The following is a 17,196-nucleotide window of genomic DNA, read 5'->3' as shown; positions in this document are numbered from 1 at the left end:
TCTATAAGTGCAGAAGCCCTATTGTTTTATCTAGCCGCTGTGTTGTATGCTATGCTCACGTTGCCTGCTGCTCTGCTGAAAACATAATTTTGTCTGGCCTGCAGGTATTTAAAGGTTTCTTGGATATATTTCCTGCCTGCACAGGTAAGTGGTGTCTCAAGTGTCAGATCAATCAAAGATGCCACTTAGTTAAGAATTAGAATCCCAGGTAGTGTTGCTGTTACTCTCCATGTGCAATTACGGTATATGTGCTGTTCTGAAGGCCTGTTCCCAGTAAGTGTCCCCTGTTTGTATTTTGATTAGATTGAAAGTCATTGTAATATTCAAATTACATTAGTATCTCTTTTTGTCTGTTTTGACAGAAGGATGTCCTGGTTTATGTAATAGCAATGGAAGATGTACTCTGGACCAAAATGGCTGGCATTGTGTTTGTCAGCCAGGATGGAGAGGAGCAGGATGTGATGTCGCCATGGAAACTTTATGTACCGATAGCAAGGACAATGAAGGAGGTAAGAGTTGCGCAGTGAAATTCCTCCACTGCTTTAAAAAATTGTAAAATTATCGGCTTCCCAATCAGGTGAAAAAATACTGCTGTGAGAATGATATAGAGCTTTTACTACCTGTGATGAGATACATGCAGGAATGTGTTACAACATTTATTGCCTTCATTTAGTATGCTATCAAATCCTTAAGTGACGGTTACAGCCGGCAAAATGTGTACATCGAAATCCATTAGTGAACATTAGGTTCCAAGTGGTAGTATTTTACCTAAGGGCAAAAATAACATTGTAATTCAGTGAGCGTTAAAATAAAGCTGCATACCAACAAAGAACAGTTGTGAAATCCACATTCAGGCAAATTTTTCAAGCTGTATATGGAAATATTTTTTGAGATGCAATTTGGTAAGAACTTCATGTTTCCCAAAGAGCCATTGTTAGAAACAATCTAATCCCACTGTGTATATTGTTAGCATGAAAACTTTTTCTTGTCTGACTCCAGCTTTCACTTGTTGCTGTGTCCTTCTGCCTTCAGCTCATTGTTGAAGAACTTCAGGAATTTTGAGGAACTACATTTACACAGTCATATTCTCCCTTGCCTTCCATTACTATATTTTCTTTTATCTTAATTTTCCCCCACCCCCATTTACGATTTCAAATAGACTCATGTTCTTTGTGCACCATTCCCACAGCATGCTCCATTAATTGTGCTGCGTTCTGATTCCAGCTCTTTTTTTTCACCTGAGTAAGTCCCTAGCCCAGACTTGTGCAACTTTTGACTCTGCCGGTTGAATGGAGCCTCCTTGCCTATCACAAACTTCTGTGGTTTTGTGAGCCAAGATAGGAACCAAGACCTGCTCTAACAGGAATGCATCTCTAATCCACTGCCATAAAGAGGGTTGCTAAGCAGCCAGAGGATTACTGGCCTAGTTAGTTTGGAATCTTCTGACTCCTTAGTATAAGGGGGTCAAAAGAGACTTACCCACTCTTAGCAGTTTTCCATTTTTCTTTTAATTGTTTTATTTTTTTAAAAAAAATCCATGATTTTTATATATGAAGTCATATATTCTGAGGCAGAGGAGACCTGTGTGCTGTGTGCACGAGAAAATGATCCGCTGCTGTTTCACCTGGGCTTCCACAGACATCTACACTCCACATTCCTCCCCAGTGGATCCAAAGTGACTTAGAACAGTATTCTCCCCTCCTCTGATTTTTCCCTATAATAAAAACCTTTTTGAAATAGGTTAGATCAAAAGAGGGTGACTGGCCCAAGGCCTCTCAGTGAACTTCCATAGCGGAGTGGGGATTGAAATCTGGGTCTTCAAGAGCCTAGTCTAAATCTCCAAACAATAGCCATGCTCAATTATTTCAAGTGGGTCCAACTCTGCATGTCTAAAAATAAGGGAAAACGTGCCCAGTGACACCCCCACCCTCTTCATACAGACATATGTCTAAGCAAATCACATCTTCCATAAGCACAACCAAGATTTTGCTTTTTGCCTAACATACCTAATGATGTATAAAAAGTATATATGCATACATTTGTACATATATAGGGCTTCATGAAGACATTTGTATGCTCAGACATTCATAGTTGGACCAACATATGTAGTATCTATAATTGAGCAGGATGTAGAGATACTGTTTGTATATAGAATAAGCCATTCTATGGGACTCAGGATGAAGTAAGATGACCCTGCTGTGATCTAGAATAGCATAGATGGACCTATTAAAAGGTTTTCATTGGTTAAAAAGTAAAGGTAAAGGTAGTCCCCTGTGCAAGCACCAGTCATTTTTGACTCTGGGGTGACATTGCTTTCACAACGTTTTCATGGCAGACTTTTTATGGGGTGGTTTGCCATTGCCTTCCCCAGTCATCTACACTTTTCCTCCCAGCAAGCTGGGTACTCATTTTACTGACCTCGAAAGGATGGAAGGCTGAGTCAACCTGGAGTCAGCTACCTGAACCAGCTTCTGGTGGGATCGAACTCAGGTCGTGAGCAGAGGGCTCCAACTGCAGTACTGCAGCTTTGCCACTCTATTTCCACATAAAATGCAAAAGTGCACTTCCACAGCAGCAGCTGCAGCAAGCAGAGTGGAAATGAGTGGGAACAGTCTCTGCGTACCAAGCCCAAGCCCACTCCACTTGCTGCTGATTTCAGCCCCTCCAACCCCTATTGCTATCTTCTGTGGCTCTGAAATTCCCTTTTCTTTCAATTTCTCTTTTTCTACTGAGCTATACAACTACACTATAGTGCAACTCATCAGGTAAAAGCAAAAAACCCCAAACAAACAGGTGGAGATGGGTGGCCCATTTTGAAAGCAGAGTTTGGTGCTATATCCCAACTCTATAGTGGCAAGAGAGCTGCTCCAAAGATTTCCCTTTAAACTAGAGAAAAACAGATTCCCCCCTGCCACCAAATTAAAGGGGAAGGGCTCTTGAATACCACAAGTTCTGCTCTGATTGAGTCATCATATGGATGTTCTCTTTAATCGAGGGCTTTCTATGCAAGGTGTGGGGGGGACCATGTGAAAGCCATTTCTGGATATTTTATTTCTGTTATACTGGTTATTTAAGATCTGGATTACTTTAAGATCCAGCAACAAGCATTGAAGAACCCATAAGCTTTTTTAAAAACAGTCTCTCCCATGCGCCATTGAAAGACTTAACTACAAATGAAAACATCCGTGAGCCCCCTCCAAGAGCCTGATCACAAATTTGTACAAATACAAACTACTGTAAGACTCAAACACCTTTTGCATACCCTTCTTCTCTTTTACTGTAATTAATGTCTATGAGACTTCAATCTTAAAATAATTTGTACAGCGGACTGTACAGTTTTATTAAATAACATAAAGAAGGTAGAGACTGATCTTTGTATCAATACAAATTACCTAGGTCTGACATTAAGCTGGGAATTTTAAGACTTCAAGGTAATTTTTTTCAAAACTGTGCATGTATTTACTTTGAGAACTGCTAAAATTTGGTCTTAAAATATTTTTTAAACGTTGCATCACACATTTGTCAGAAAGGTAACTATTTTCTTCTGTTACTATAAAAACATAAAGGAGTCTTGTGGTGAATTAAAGACAAACAAATTTATTGTGAAGTAAACTTTCATGTACCATATTTACTTGAAAAGAGGACAACCTTAAATTAATATGCAATATGACTCCCTTAAACATGTTATACACACACACATAACTGAAATTTATATTCAAATATTAGATGACCCTCTCTTTATGGCATATATACAAGTGGATACATACATTTTATGGCATATATACAAGCAGATACTGTACTACAGCGAATTTCATCAAAGGCATAAAGTATGTCCTAGGTTGACTCAAAATATTCATTAGAATGGAGAAAAAAATTGAAAACTGTGGTTAAAAGACAATTAAAAGCAAGCAATTTGTTACCCATGCAAGAATTTCATGAGCTCACAGAACAAACCACAACTTCTGTTTGCAAAAGGCAAGATCATTCATACAAGACTGTTTCTTCTTTATGAGCAGAGAGTATTCAGAACGTGCAAGACTAAATCCCTTTTCTACAGTTCTTTTTATGTATGCTGTGTGATTTTTTAAAAAAAAATCTCTTAGTTTAGTACAGTAGTGGCCAAACTTGCTTAACATTAAGAGCCACGTAGAATAAATGTCATATGTTTGAGAGCTGCAAGACACGAGCGTCAGATGTTTGAGAGAAGGAAGGAAGGAAGGAAGGAAGGAAGGAAGGAAATAGATGGAGGACAAAGAGGTCAACTAAGGAAAGCAACTTTAAATGCATTCTCCAAGCTGCCAGCTGGCTAGTGATTTAGAGAGAGAAATGCCTTTTCCGAGCCAGCCGACAGGGTGGTGGAGACTTCAAGAGTCACATAATATGTATGAAAGAGCCATATGTGGCCCCCAAACTGCTGTTTGGCCACCCTTGGTTTAGTGCTCTTTTATTCCAACCAGTATAAGAACACTTTACTGGGTTTCTGACTGGGTCCCTCCAAGCTTGGATAGTGACCAAAAATAGATTGCTCAATTCTCTGCTTTTAGAATAGAGACTTTACAAGCACCACTCTCAACCTCTACTGTTTCTTTAGATGATTTGAACAGACAATACAATTGCTATTGATACTCCAGTCAATTCTGAATGTCAGGATTTTTTAAATAATCAGATAAAGTATTGTCTGTTATTTCATCTAGTATGGAATTGGTATCCCACATGGCAAATACCGCTGTCTAATTTAAGAGGTGCTATCTTGTGCATTTTGTTATTTGTCCTCTAATATGTGTAAAGGGTAAAGAATTACTGTGTGTTAACTTTTCTTAACTCCATCAAGATGATCTACGTGTTGCAATTGTTCTCTCTTAATTGCCTCCTTTCTTAGATGAAGAGGGGTTTTTTAAATCTTTTTATCCCTTTCTTATAACCTCTGATTATTTGGCACATTTTATCTGTAATGCTTCTATTTATATCTGCATGAAACAGGGAGATCAAAAGTGCACACAGTATTCAAATTAATCATATGTTTATTTGAAAGAATTTTATATAATGACAATTATAAAGGTTTGCAGTTCAAAGTTATATTGGGAAGTTATTCAACTTGAGACTTCAAATAAAGATATTCTTAGATGCAAGGCTATCTTCTAGTATGTTCATTTACTAGAAGATAGGCAATTTTCTTTGGATTAAAGAATTATTCAGAAACAGTTGGTGCATTATCAAGTACAGGTATTATTTTGACTCAGCTAAAACAGACTAATTTTTGCCAAAGCATCCCACTTTTGTTATTTTACACTTAGGGCAACAGAGTAACTTGGTAGAAAGCACTAGCTGAATAAATACAGAGAAAGAATGAAAAATGTTTTCACAAGTTAGAGGAAGCCAGATTCATAACCATCCGTCACTCGCTTGGGCAAGTAGCTGATAAACTTCATAGAAAAATAACAAACAGTGTGTCCCCATATCTTGGCTGGTGAAAATGAGATTCTTTCCCTGATTGATGTGAGTGGAGAGGCTTGTAAAAATGCATTTCCAGCTGATTAGTTCAGAAGATGTCAATCTCACACAGTTTTATGACCCACAGTCTACACGCCAGATGTACATTCGCTTTTTATAAAGTAACAAAGATGAATGACTAAATTTGAGCATCCTTCTTTGGCAACTGAGCTAAATATTGCCTGCAGGACAACACAGAAGCATAAAAGCAAACAAAGTAAAGCCCTCAACTGTCTAATAATACATTTTAAAAACTTCTGTGGTTTGATCATTCTTCGACTACTCCACAAACTTCCAATAATAAAATACAATTAATCACTATTTAAAGCATAGGTACAGACCACAAAAGTTAAACAATTTCCACGTGCCTTTACTGTCTCTACCAGGGTAGGCCATGTTTTCTGGTAATTGACCCTAGTAAATAAGAAATCATGTTGTGTACCTAGATTTCCTTGTTGGGAATCCCTTGTTAAAATGTTATCTCCTTGACTTTCTCCAGTTGCAGAAGAACTGAAGTTAAATCTCTAGTTGGGTATATCCTGTTGGTAATGTGCATGCATAAACACTGAAGCACCTTGTGTTGAAGTCTGTGGATTTTGTGTACTGTTGCAGAGATACGTTTTGAACTGCTGATATATGTATGTGTGTGTAAAAGGCAAAATTGTTTATATCAGTGCTGGATAGGCTATGTCGGAGAAAACAAAAACAGTGGATAGAGAAGAGCCTTCAGCAGTGGGGGGGAGGGACTGTTTGGCAATGATATGTGACTTGGACATGTCTCCTCTTCTTTTAGTGGAATGTTGGAAGCTATTAACCCCTGGATAGTGGGCTTTAAGATCAAATGTATACTTATTACATATTTATATTATTCTTCTGACATAACATGTCCACGCACCTTAAACAACAAGTGAGACTAGAAAGTTACTCTGAAAGATGGGAAATTTAAGTACTGAATGCTTCATTAGTGCACAACTTGATGTGTGTAAACACATACAGTTGGATCTAAAGGTGTCCCTTTTTGAGTGGAAGGCTCGTGCAAGAGCCCTTTGTGACTTCTGTAGGCTTTCTACTCAAGATAAAAACTTTGAGGTCAAGACCCCAAAGATCACCAGGAAGGGACAGTCAAAGGTATGCTATGGAAGGCGATAGATCAAGATGGGTAACCATGTTAGTTTGTTTGTAGCAGTAGAAGAGTCAAAAGTTTTAACACCTTAAAGACTAACAAAATTTGTGGCAAGGTATAAACTTTTGTTAGTCACTGCTCATTGAGTATCTGAAGAAGTGAGCAGTGACTCACAACAGCTCGTACCCTGCCACAAATTTTGTTAGTCGTTAAGGTGCCAGTGGACTATTGCATTTTTCCGCTGTGGAAGGGAAGGAATTGATAGCAATGATCTTCCTCTCCCCATTGAGCACATGAAAATAATCCAGTGGATGCAACCCATATGTCATATCATGGCCAAAATTAAACAATAAACATGCCCTGGAAAAGATGTTGTAGATGCCCATGCTGCACATATAGATCCTTTTACATAAAAATCATCACACTGCCCAGTTCTTAGAAAGAATTTTAAGTAAACTTGTCTTTAAAAATATTTCACTGATTCCTAAAAACAAAATGGTTTTAAAATGTTCTGTAACATTTCCAGTCTTTCAATTGGGGAAGACTGAAAAAAGATTCTGAGTTATTTTACAGGCTTTCATATTTCAGCTCCTTATAGAGCTGCAATGGCAAAGGTAAGATGCCTCATAGAAATATGCATGTATCAAATCCATACATGCCTTATGATTTTCTTATCAGATTTCTCTACTGCATTCCCTTTAATAATTAGTGTCCCAAGTAACTTTTTAAAACCTGATGTTTTAGAGTTATTTGAGGTTAGTTCACAGAGGTACTGAAGCAAAAATGTTAGGAAAAAATACAAGTGCCTGTGGTCGGTCTGTCGCGCTTTCTCTCTCTTTATTCATCTCTTTGGGTCATGACCATAAAATGCAGGGTCTTCTTTAAGACCTAATTACTTAATCATATTTGTATTGATGACATTTAATTGTGTGGTGCTAAGAACTACACAATTGTGTGCCCACTGTACAAAGTGATCTTCAGCCATTAAACAATATGTTTTGTCACCAAGGACCTGTTATCTGAGTAGACAAGACAGACACAAAGAAGCATGGCCTTTTTTTGTAGAAAAAGCCCAGCAGGAACTCATTTGCATATTAGGCCACTCCCTGATGCCAAGTGAGCCAGAACGGTGTTCCTATGCATTCTTGCACACACAAAAAAGCAAAGAAATTGGAGTTATAGAACACATATACAGAACAAAGACAACTATGTCCAACAGATGTTGCATACATTCTAATGGCACATTTAGTTTGTTTTTCCAGTGCAGTAAGGAGGCTTCTTTTGTTTCATTTCTAGGCTTGAATATGTTTTCAGGGTTCTTAGATGAGGAATGATAGAGTTTAAAAAATTCTAGAAAGTAAGAAGTAAAGCGGACATGTAAAAATAAAGGATCAGAGAAGCGTGGCTGACATTAGGGAGAGCTTCAGTACGTCAATATAGAGTACTGACAATCTGATTCATCTCCCAGCTGGTTTGAGAGTTCTAATCTGAAATATTAATCATGGTATTAGTAAATGTAAATGGCTTCTTTGGATGTTGTTTCAGTGTACTTTTATGAAAAATTGAAAGAAATACACTCTCACAAATACTTTGTAAGTTGTTTTGGATTTTAAGGACTCTTTCATTTTCATTTAAAAACCTTCATTTCAATAATGTGCATTTAGTGTAATTTATAACGTACAATCATACAACAGCTTAGGGGGGAAATAAAATCAGTTAGCCAGCATTTTATGGACGTGGGTTATATTTCAATATTTTTATGTACAAAATCTCTGCCTTTTTGTAGTTGTGAGAGAATGGATAATGACCAATTTAGTGCAATCCTAAACTGGTCTAGTCAGAATCCTATTAAAGTCTATTCAGTGGGGCTTTGGAAAGTGTTCTTAGGATTGCACTGATATTACATTGGTTCAGAAATATTTCTGTAGTTGTGGTTTCCTTTCTTTGTCCTTTGAGCTAATTAATGAACTTTTTTTAGCATTTCAGATTAATTACTCACCAAATTATATTTTCTAGAGATGATGGCTTTAATCTGCTGGGATATCATCTTGAAATATCCTGCACCCATTTATTAAAAATACAAAAAGTAATGTTTGTTAGCTAATATTCATCATTATCTGATTTGCATTAAGATACAATTTGTTTAAAGGGATTGCATTTCGGTGTGAAAGAGCATGGAAAATCACCTGCGCTGGTACCATTTTTCGTCTGAAGGAAGAATCCATCTTCATAAATGTTCTTAAATATTTAAAGCTTACTTGCAGTTCAAATGCTTTAAATAGGCTCCAGGAAGCAGCCAAGCTAGAATTACCTGCTTTTCTAGAAAGCTAAATAACCTCACATAAAAGCTATTTTGAACCCCCTTGGAAATTATTTAATATTTATAAATCAGCAATATGTGTGCTAGCTGTATCTGTGCTGTCACTGAAATGAAATCTTTCAGTGATTCAAAATCTGGCATATTTCTAACATCTTGAAATGTAACAAAACTCAACTACAATTCACAACCCGTGTAGTTAGTTTTTGTTTGTCTGGGGTTTTGTGTGTGTGTGTGTGTTTTGGTATGTCAGCCTTTGTGAGAAATCCTGAAGTTTTTGTAACTTGTTTCTATCAGGGCTTGACTCAGAGTTGTCAGATGGCCAATTCTTCACTGGCATGACTGAAGTGAGGGCAGGAACTGCTGAGTCATGGATTGCACTCATTATGAGAATGAGAATTTTTTTATATATGTATGCACCTAAGAAGAGAAACAAGGGTATTTCTTCCATCTCAGCATGATCTTGATGTTTCTTTCAGGGAGAATAGTCCAGCAAAATACCGCACTGATCCATTGTCATTATTGTAGGATAAAGTTTATTTAGGAGATTTCTGTATTTCAAATCTCCACTGGATGTAGGAGTTCTATAGACACAGACTTAAAAGTTATGTCACACATGTACTTTCTGTGTAGAAATCCTTTGTTTTGATAGCACTTCTCAAAACACCATTAAGCCAGTTGCTTTCCAGCCTCAGATGCCTAGAACCAGCCATCTTTTATGGCCAGATCTAAAAAAGAGATTTTTGTCTGTACCATACAGATTTATTACCATCTGCAGATTCAGTGTAAGAGAAAGGTGTAAGGAAAATAATGCGATCTCCATATAAACTATCAGCATGAAAGACAGTGCTGCCACAAAAACATATGTTGGTCATGTGTCAGCCTCTATCTACTCGACAGTACTACAGGGGTGCTGATGTTCTCAGCTTATAAATGCTGCTTGTCCCTGTTTCTACAACAAGATCAAACTGTAGTTCATTCAGTGAACACTAAAGAAGTCAAAACATTACAGTGAACATTAAGACAAACATTTTTTCCATACATATCAGAAGCTAAAAATCAACTGGAAATGCTGTTTTGGGGAACAGTGTCTAAAGAAATGAGTTAAATAGAAATGATGAGAAGGCATTCTGAATATTGGCTTTAGATTGCATAAACCTGAACTCAAATGTTAAATTGTTTGTCTTCTGACTACTATGCGCAATTTGTCACTGCAATCAGTCTCCCTCCCAGAGGACTGGAATACAGTAAATGTAACAGAGATTTTTTAAAAGGGATCCTTGGTGAATCCATGAAACTAGATGCCATTCAGCCTAATGCTGGATCTGCATAAATTAGGAGAAACTATTTGAAATACATACCTTCATTCTGATGGGTATGCATTGTACAGTAAATAGATGTAAATCCTTGTCTGTGAAGCCATTAAATTTTCAAGTTTTGCTGTTCGGTTGTAAAATTTGTAATGTTTTTGTAAGAGTTTTGTTATTCCTGCATTTTATACTCTTTTGCTGTATTTTTGCTATTTCTCCAGTTTACTGTTTGTGTGATTTTGTTTGTTTTACAGGCAATTTTCTAAACATGTCATTTGCAACATGGACAGAATTCTGCATTGCTATCAGATAATTGCTTAGTATAAGATCTGACCTTTATTCCTTGTTAGCAAATGAAGTAGCACTTTGTTAAAAAATCTAAAATCTGGTGTTTTTGCTTATTACAACATTGTGAAAACTGCTGAGTATCACAATTGTCTTTAATTGCTCATTAAGAGGAAAAGAACAGGAAGATGTAGTGTTCCTTTTATTCTGACTTTTTCTCTGTAGATGGATTAATTGACTGCATGGATCCTGACTGCTGTTTGCAGAGCTCCTGCCAAAACCAACCCTACTGTCGTGGACTTCCTGACCCACAAGATATTATTAGCCAAAGCCAGCAATCGCCATCTCAGCAGGCTGCCAAATCCTTTTATGATCGGATCAGTTTTCTTATAGGACCCGACAGCACCCATGTCATTCCTGGGGAAAGCCCGTTCAATAAAAGGTGATTGCATCCTTGCTGTACAAAATGTGTAGTGTTATATTGTAGTCTTGCAGTTCTGGCTGCTAGACATCATTGCAATTGAAAAGCTGCAAAATCTTAAGTTTTCTTATGTTGTTTGTTTAGTTTAATGAGTGCAAGGTTGTTGCTTACAAAACTTCCAAGAGACTGAGGTATTGCAGTACATGGCCCTTATACTGTGTATGGTGTCTAGGTTGGAAGAGGGCATTCCATTAAGGATTATAAATCTTCATTGACCCAGCTGATTTGGGTTAGCACAGTTGGAAGTGTATCAAAGTGATGAAAACGCCTCCGAAGGGAAGGCAGCAATGCACTTTTAAAGCTGAGCTCAGTAAATAATATAAATTATGAATTAATGTAATAGAACTGTTAACTGCATGACAGTATGATTGCATAAGCTGTTTGCCTGGCACTTTGCAGAGCAGTAATATACCTGAAAATAGGCTTGTAACTGAAAGCAGGTGTCCTGTGCCTTACTGAGTGAAAGTAGATGATTTACACAGAACTCCTGCGTCTGCAGTAATTTAGCTGCATTAATGTAGTTGGGCACAGCGGTTGATTAAAAGTTGTTACACAAATGTTCCTTATTACTCCTTTAAATTCTGTACTTTTCAGCCCCTGCAGGTTTACAGATTGCTTAAAATTAATTGGCAAAACACTTTTCTTTAGGGAAGAGCAAAAGATGAGAGGGGTAGAAAGAAAGCTTTGAGTTTATAATTTAAATTTAAAAAAATCATTGTTAATTTATTAATTTAGCATACTGATTCAAAATGCTTTAGTTGTAGTCTGGGGAGTCCCTTTATGTGCAATCAAGGGATTGTGCATGGGAAGTTGTGTTTTTCCAAACCACAGCCCCTCCCTACCACGGCATATCATAAATTGCTTTTAAAATCCAGGCAATTTAAAATGCTGCTCACAGTGCAGCACAGGAAGCTGATATTTGGAAAGGGAAAACAAAAATCCTGCAGCATGTGGGGGTGCTCCTTATATTTCTTTGAATTTAGCCATTGACCTAGAAGTTCTCTTCCTGTCAGTGAAATCTCCTGCCAAAACAACATATTCAGGGTTGCAAAATTGGCCACTAAGTTGCAGCAGTTCAGAAAACAAAGTTGCATATGGGTGCCAAGATGCAGCCAGTATCTTGTACGATACAAAGGTTTGTTACAATCATACTTTTTATTTTTTTAGTGCACCACATCTTAGATACACCCTTCAAAATGTCATGTTTTAGACAGGCGTGTGATTTTGTGAACTAACAAGCAAGCATGTGCTTCTGTACACTAGGCTAAGAGTTGTTGTACAAGTGTTAATTTGAGAAAACGTGTTTTTATGTTTACTCTTCCCTACAGTCTTGCATCTGTCATTAGAGGCCAAGTATTAACAGCAGACGGAACACCACTAATTGGAGTTAATGTCTCCTTTTTACATTATCCAGATTATGGGTACACTATCACTCGTCAAGATGGAATGTAAGTTTGCTGCCATTTTCTTCTTTTCTTAGAGGTTAAAGAATGTAATTTCTTAGTCACTCAGAATTTTTGTTCATTTAAGCTATACATGGGAGGAAAAATAAAAGGGCCAGCATTTCAAATTATACTTACTAAATATGTGGAATACTTTAGAAAATCCCTTCATTACAATTCTTACATATGACTGAAAATGCTTGTGATGTACATTAAATTAATTATAGTTTCTCTGAAGGGAATAGAATGAAGTATTTTGCTAGAAATTAGAATCATAGCAGTATAAGTGTGGGCAAGGATGTAAATACAAGATATCTTAATAGCTATCTGGTTTATATTAGGTTTGACTTGGTGGCCAATGGTGGTGCGTCTTTAACTCTGGTGTTTGAACGGTCCCCATTCCTTACTCAATACCACACGGTCTGGATTCCATGGAATGTTTTTTATGTCATGGATACTCTTGTTATGAAGAAGGAAGAGAATGACATTCCCAGCTGTGATCTGAGTGGATTTGTGAGGCCAAATCCTGTCATTGTATCATCACCCCTGTCAACCTTGTTCAGGATTTCTCCTGAGGATAGTCCTATTATTCCTGAGACACAGGTACAGTACAAACTAAGTACAAATACCTCCACTGGATTTATTGTAAAATATTGTTTAAAGAAACAGGCAAACATGTAATTAGCAAGGTGAAGAGTCTGAGTAATATAAAATACTCTTTTGTAAGTATGTTTGTTATAAGGAGGTGGTGGCGGCTACAAGCATAGACAGCTTCAAAAGGGGGTTAGATAAAAATATGGAGCAGAGGTCCATCAGTGGCTATTAGCCACAGTGTGGGTATATATGTGTGTGTGTGTGTGTAATTTTTTTTTTGGCCACTGTGTGACACAGAGTGTTGGACTGGATGGGCCACTGGCCTGATCCAACATGGCTTCTCTTATGTTCTTATGAATTAATCTTAGAAGTGTTTGATATTCTCAACTATCAAGTAAGTTGACCTTTGTTTGTTTAAAGTGGTTCTAGCCCACATTTTTACTACACTTAGTACTAATCTGTAAAGTTTACTAAGTAGGACTTTGCATTAGATTCCTGGTTAATGTCCACAGGACCTTAAAAGTGGTGAGTAATGCAAAATTGGAATTTGAAAGTATGGTATAAATTTGTAAAATGTAGATAGAGTAAATGTATCTTCTTCTGATGACAAGGTAGGAACAATGTATCCATTCACAGGTATTTTCCAAGGAAACTGTCATGAGAAAAATGGACAGCAGGACCTACTGATTATTGATTTAAAGGCATGAGTCTTGAGAAATTTTAAGGCCTCTGCATATCTGTGACTGGTATGCTTTGTAGTCCTTTCTTTCTTCAGTGTGGCAGTGATGCAAACACAGAGAAAGGCAGACACCTTTCTAGTATCCTGCTAATCTCACAACTTCATAATACAATGACAAGAACCATGCTGTTTTTCATTGTTAAACAGGCTATCAGGATTTTTACATTTCTCATAATTTGGAGCACAGTTCAGGCTCCAAAATATGTTGCTGTGTGTCTGGAGCAGAAGACCAAATGGTGTCTACCACTCCAATCCAGTTCTGTGATTGTCACATGTATCCTCATGACAATGAGCACAATTAAAACAGCTTCTTGTATATCAAAAGCATAACTCCTATGATTGAAACATATTCCAATTTTATCATTATATCTAATTCTGAACTAGGCCATAGAGTATGAATTAAAGAATCCACACAGTGGGGCCAAGGACAGACAGAGTTTTTCTACAAACCTGGTATGTCCTCTGCTTGTAGGATTACAAAAAGTAAACAGACTGGGTCATTAGTGGGAATGTAATTGAATAGCATATCAGAAATTTGCTGTGCATGTTTCCCGTGCAGAATCATTTAAATATTCTGAAACACAATTTTGCCTTCAAATGGACATGTTTTTCTTTTTAAACTGCAATGGTGATGACGATGATGACGACTTGCATAGAATATTTTAATGTTTTTACAGTAGTTTGAATGGTTTTAAACATGTTTATATTTCTACAGTCATTTGCATAGTTTGCTTAGTACTGTTCACATCCCCCTAAGGCACATAAACTTATGAAGCTGCCTTACACTGCATCAGACCATTAGTCCATCAAAGTCAATATTGTCTACTCAGATGGACAGTGGCTCTGCAGAATCTTAGGCAGAGGTCTTTCATATCACCTGCTACCTGGTCCTTTTAGCTGGAGATGCTGGGGACTGAACCTGGGACCTTCTGCATGCCATGCAGATTCTCTACCACTGAACCACAGCCCTTCTCTGAAGGCAAGTTAATATTATCATCCCCATATTTTAGGGGAGAGCTTCCTAAGTGAGTTCATATCTGTGGTGGATTTGAACTGTGGATTTCTCGTATCACAAGTCATTCTTTTAAATACCATATTATACAACCTTGCATTGATGAATCTGACATTCTAAAATATAATCCTATTACTTCTTTCAAGCAAGATTCTTTAGATAATGTGCTTATAAGGGAGTTTTGTCTGGAAGAAGAAGGAATCTTTCTGATTTAAACAAAATATACTTTAATTTTCATGTTGGCATTACTGAGCATTGAAGCAGAAACTGAATTTAAATCAGCTGGGGCAACTGAAAATTTTTTGTTCTACGGCTTCTCATTTTTGAACAGAGCATACAACTGAATTTTGCAAAGTTATCAAACGTATAAAAGATTATGGGAAATTTTAGAATTGAATGCAAGGGGAAAAAATATATTATATTAGCAAACTTCTCCTAATGTAATAAGGATAAACAGTTCTGTTATAATCTCTGCCCAATATAGTTCACATTCTGTTTTAATTATTAATGAAATATTTCATTTTTTAAAAAGAAATATCAATCATATGCGCAAATAAAATAGCATATATGAACACTGGCCCCAAGGACTATGAATGAATCTGTTATAAAAACTGAAATACCTACCAAACAGATCAGTCAAGAGATTGAACAAACCCTCAGATTCTAAGTCAAATGACATAGTTGTAATATATTTAAAAAAAACAAACAACAGAAAATGAACTCATTTTAGAAATGTGGAATGCTGAAGCTAAGATTAATTCCTATGAAAATCATGTAATTTGCTAAATATGTATAAAGCAGGGGTAGCCAACGGTAGCTCTCCAGATGTTTTTGCCTACAACTCCCATCAGCCCCAGCCATTGGCCATGCTGGCTGGGGCTGATGGAAGTTGTAGGCAAAAAACATCTGGAGAGCTACCGCTGGCCACCCCTGGTATAAAGCATATCAATCAAGAAAAGTGAGCAAAGTCCTAGATTACAAAAGATTAACAGTGCAACCCTATACTGAGTTACTGCAGTCTGGCCCAGTGAATGAATTTAGCCCGAATGAACTTCCCATGAACCTTCTGCATATGTAGTGTACGCAGCCACACTACATATATGAAACCTTGAAAAACAACCATGGGCATATTGAGCAGGGGGAATCTACAGCATTAAATAATGATAATCCATACTTTAGACATGTATGACATATACGTTGATGGTTGTAAAGTGATTAATCTGTTCACCAGTAATGTGGCATGCTGAATGCATGATGATAGTATTCAGATCTGCTGGCAGTCTATATTAGTGAGTATGTCAAAGTGTAAATAATAAACCTTTCTTTTATTTATTACAAAATTTATCATTCCTATTTTCAGCGTTTCCCCACTTTCCCAAATGGTGTAGGGTAGAGCCCAGTAATTTAAGGTTTTCTTTTTCTGTTACTTGGTACATCTGCAGTTTTCTTTAAACAGACCTATCAGCTCAATGCTAAGTAGAATTATACCCTTCTAGGTCCATTGAAAACAATGGGCTTTGAAAGGTGTAAATCTGCTTAGGGATTGCACTGTAAGACATTTATATTTCTAAATTTCATAACTGTGCCAAACAGTGCAATTGTATATGCTAACACAGTTATGAATGATGCATTTTATGTTGTTAAAGCAGCAAAATAAGTTTAGGTTTGATAAGAAAGCATTGCATATATTTCAGTGTTTAACAAAGTTTCCTTTTTTCATAGTTTCAATATTTTCCAAAAATTTACATCTCATCTCTTATAATGCATTCTTCTCTGTGTCTGTTGAAGTCAATGGGTTTATAAGGGTGTAACTGTTTAGGATTGCACTGTAAGTCAGATGCATGATTAGGAAATTAAAAGTATAGAAAACATTCTTGAGAATATCTATTCATTTGACACATCCATACTTCCCCCCTCCATACCCATGAACCCTACCATGTAAATATTTTCATACACATTCTGTCTGCTTATGGACTGCCGGCCAGGCTCTGCCTCCAAATAATAGGATGAGGCGTTGCAGGCTGTGGCTGGTTGGTTGCATCCAGGGCTTTTTTTGGTAGGAAAATTCCAGAAGGGACTCATTTACATATTAGGCCACACCCTCTGGTGTCGCTATTGTTTCACATGGGGTTTTGGTAGAAAAAGCCCAGCAGTAACTCATTTACATATTAGGCCACACCTTCTGATGCCATCCAGTGGGAACTGCGTTCCTGTGCGTTCCTGCTTTTTAAAAAACAAAACAAAAAAACCCTGGTTGCATCAAAGCCAGCTGAAACTGAATGCATCAAAAACAGAAATCCTGTGTCTGGGTTGGGGAGGGCAGGAGTCAGGATCAGGCTCCCATCCTTCAATGATACCCAACTGGTGTCATCAACAGAGGTGAAGAGTTTGAGGGTACTCCTG

General features: G+C 37.2%; 1 protein-coding gene across 14 annotated transcripts in view; it reads left to right on the top strand.

Annotated features, from left to right (window-relative positions):
• The window catches only part of TENM3 (teneurin transmembrane protein 3), a 721,265-nt gene that overhangs the window by 623,813 nt on the left and 80,256 nt on the right, over positions 1–17,196 (top strand). For all 14 annotated transcript variants that reach the window (XM_060246485.1, XM_060246482.1, XM_060246496.1 and 11 more), the window contains 4 exons: positions 363–509; positions 10,751–10,967; positions 12,335–12,454; positions 12,790–13,051. In XM_060246485.1, coding sequence (XP_060102468.1) covers positions 363–509; positions 10,751–10,967; positions 12,335–12,454; positions 12,790–13,051 — 746 coding nt within the window. The remainder of the gene's footprint in view (positions 1–362; positions 510–10,750; positions 10,968–12,334; positions 12,455–12,789; positions 13,052–17,196) is intronic.

This window comes from Heteronotia binoei, chromosome 9 (assembly GCF_032191835.1).
Source record: "Heteronotia binoei isolate CCM8104 ecotype False Entrance Well chromosome 9, APGP_CSIRO_Hbin_v1, whole genome shotgun sequence".
Taxonomy (NCBI): domain Eukaryota; kingdom Metazoa; phylum Chordata; class Lepidosauria; order Squamata; family Gekkonidae; genus Heteronotia; species Heteronotia binoei.
Note: the sequence above shows the minus strand (reverse complement) of the source record. Positions and strands in the feature narration are given on the sequence as shown.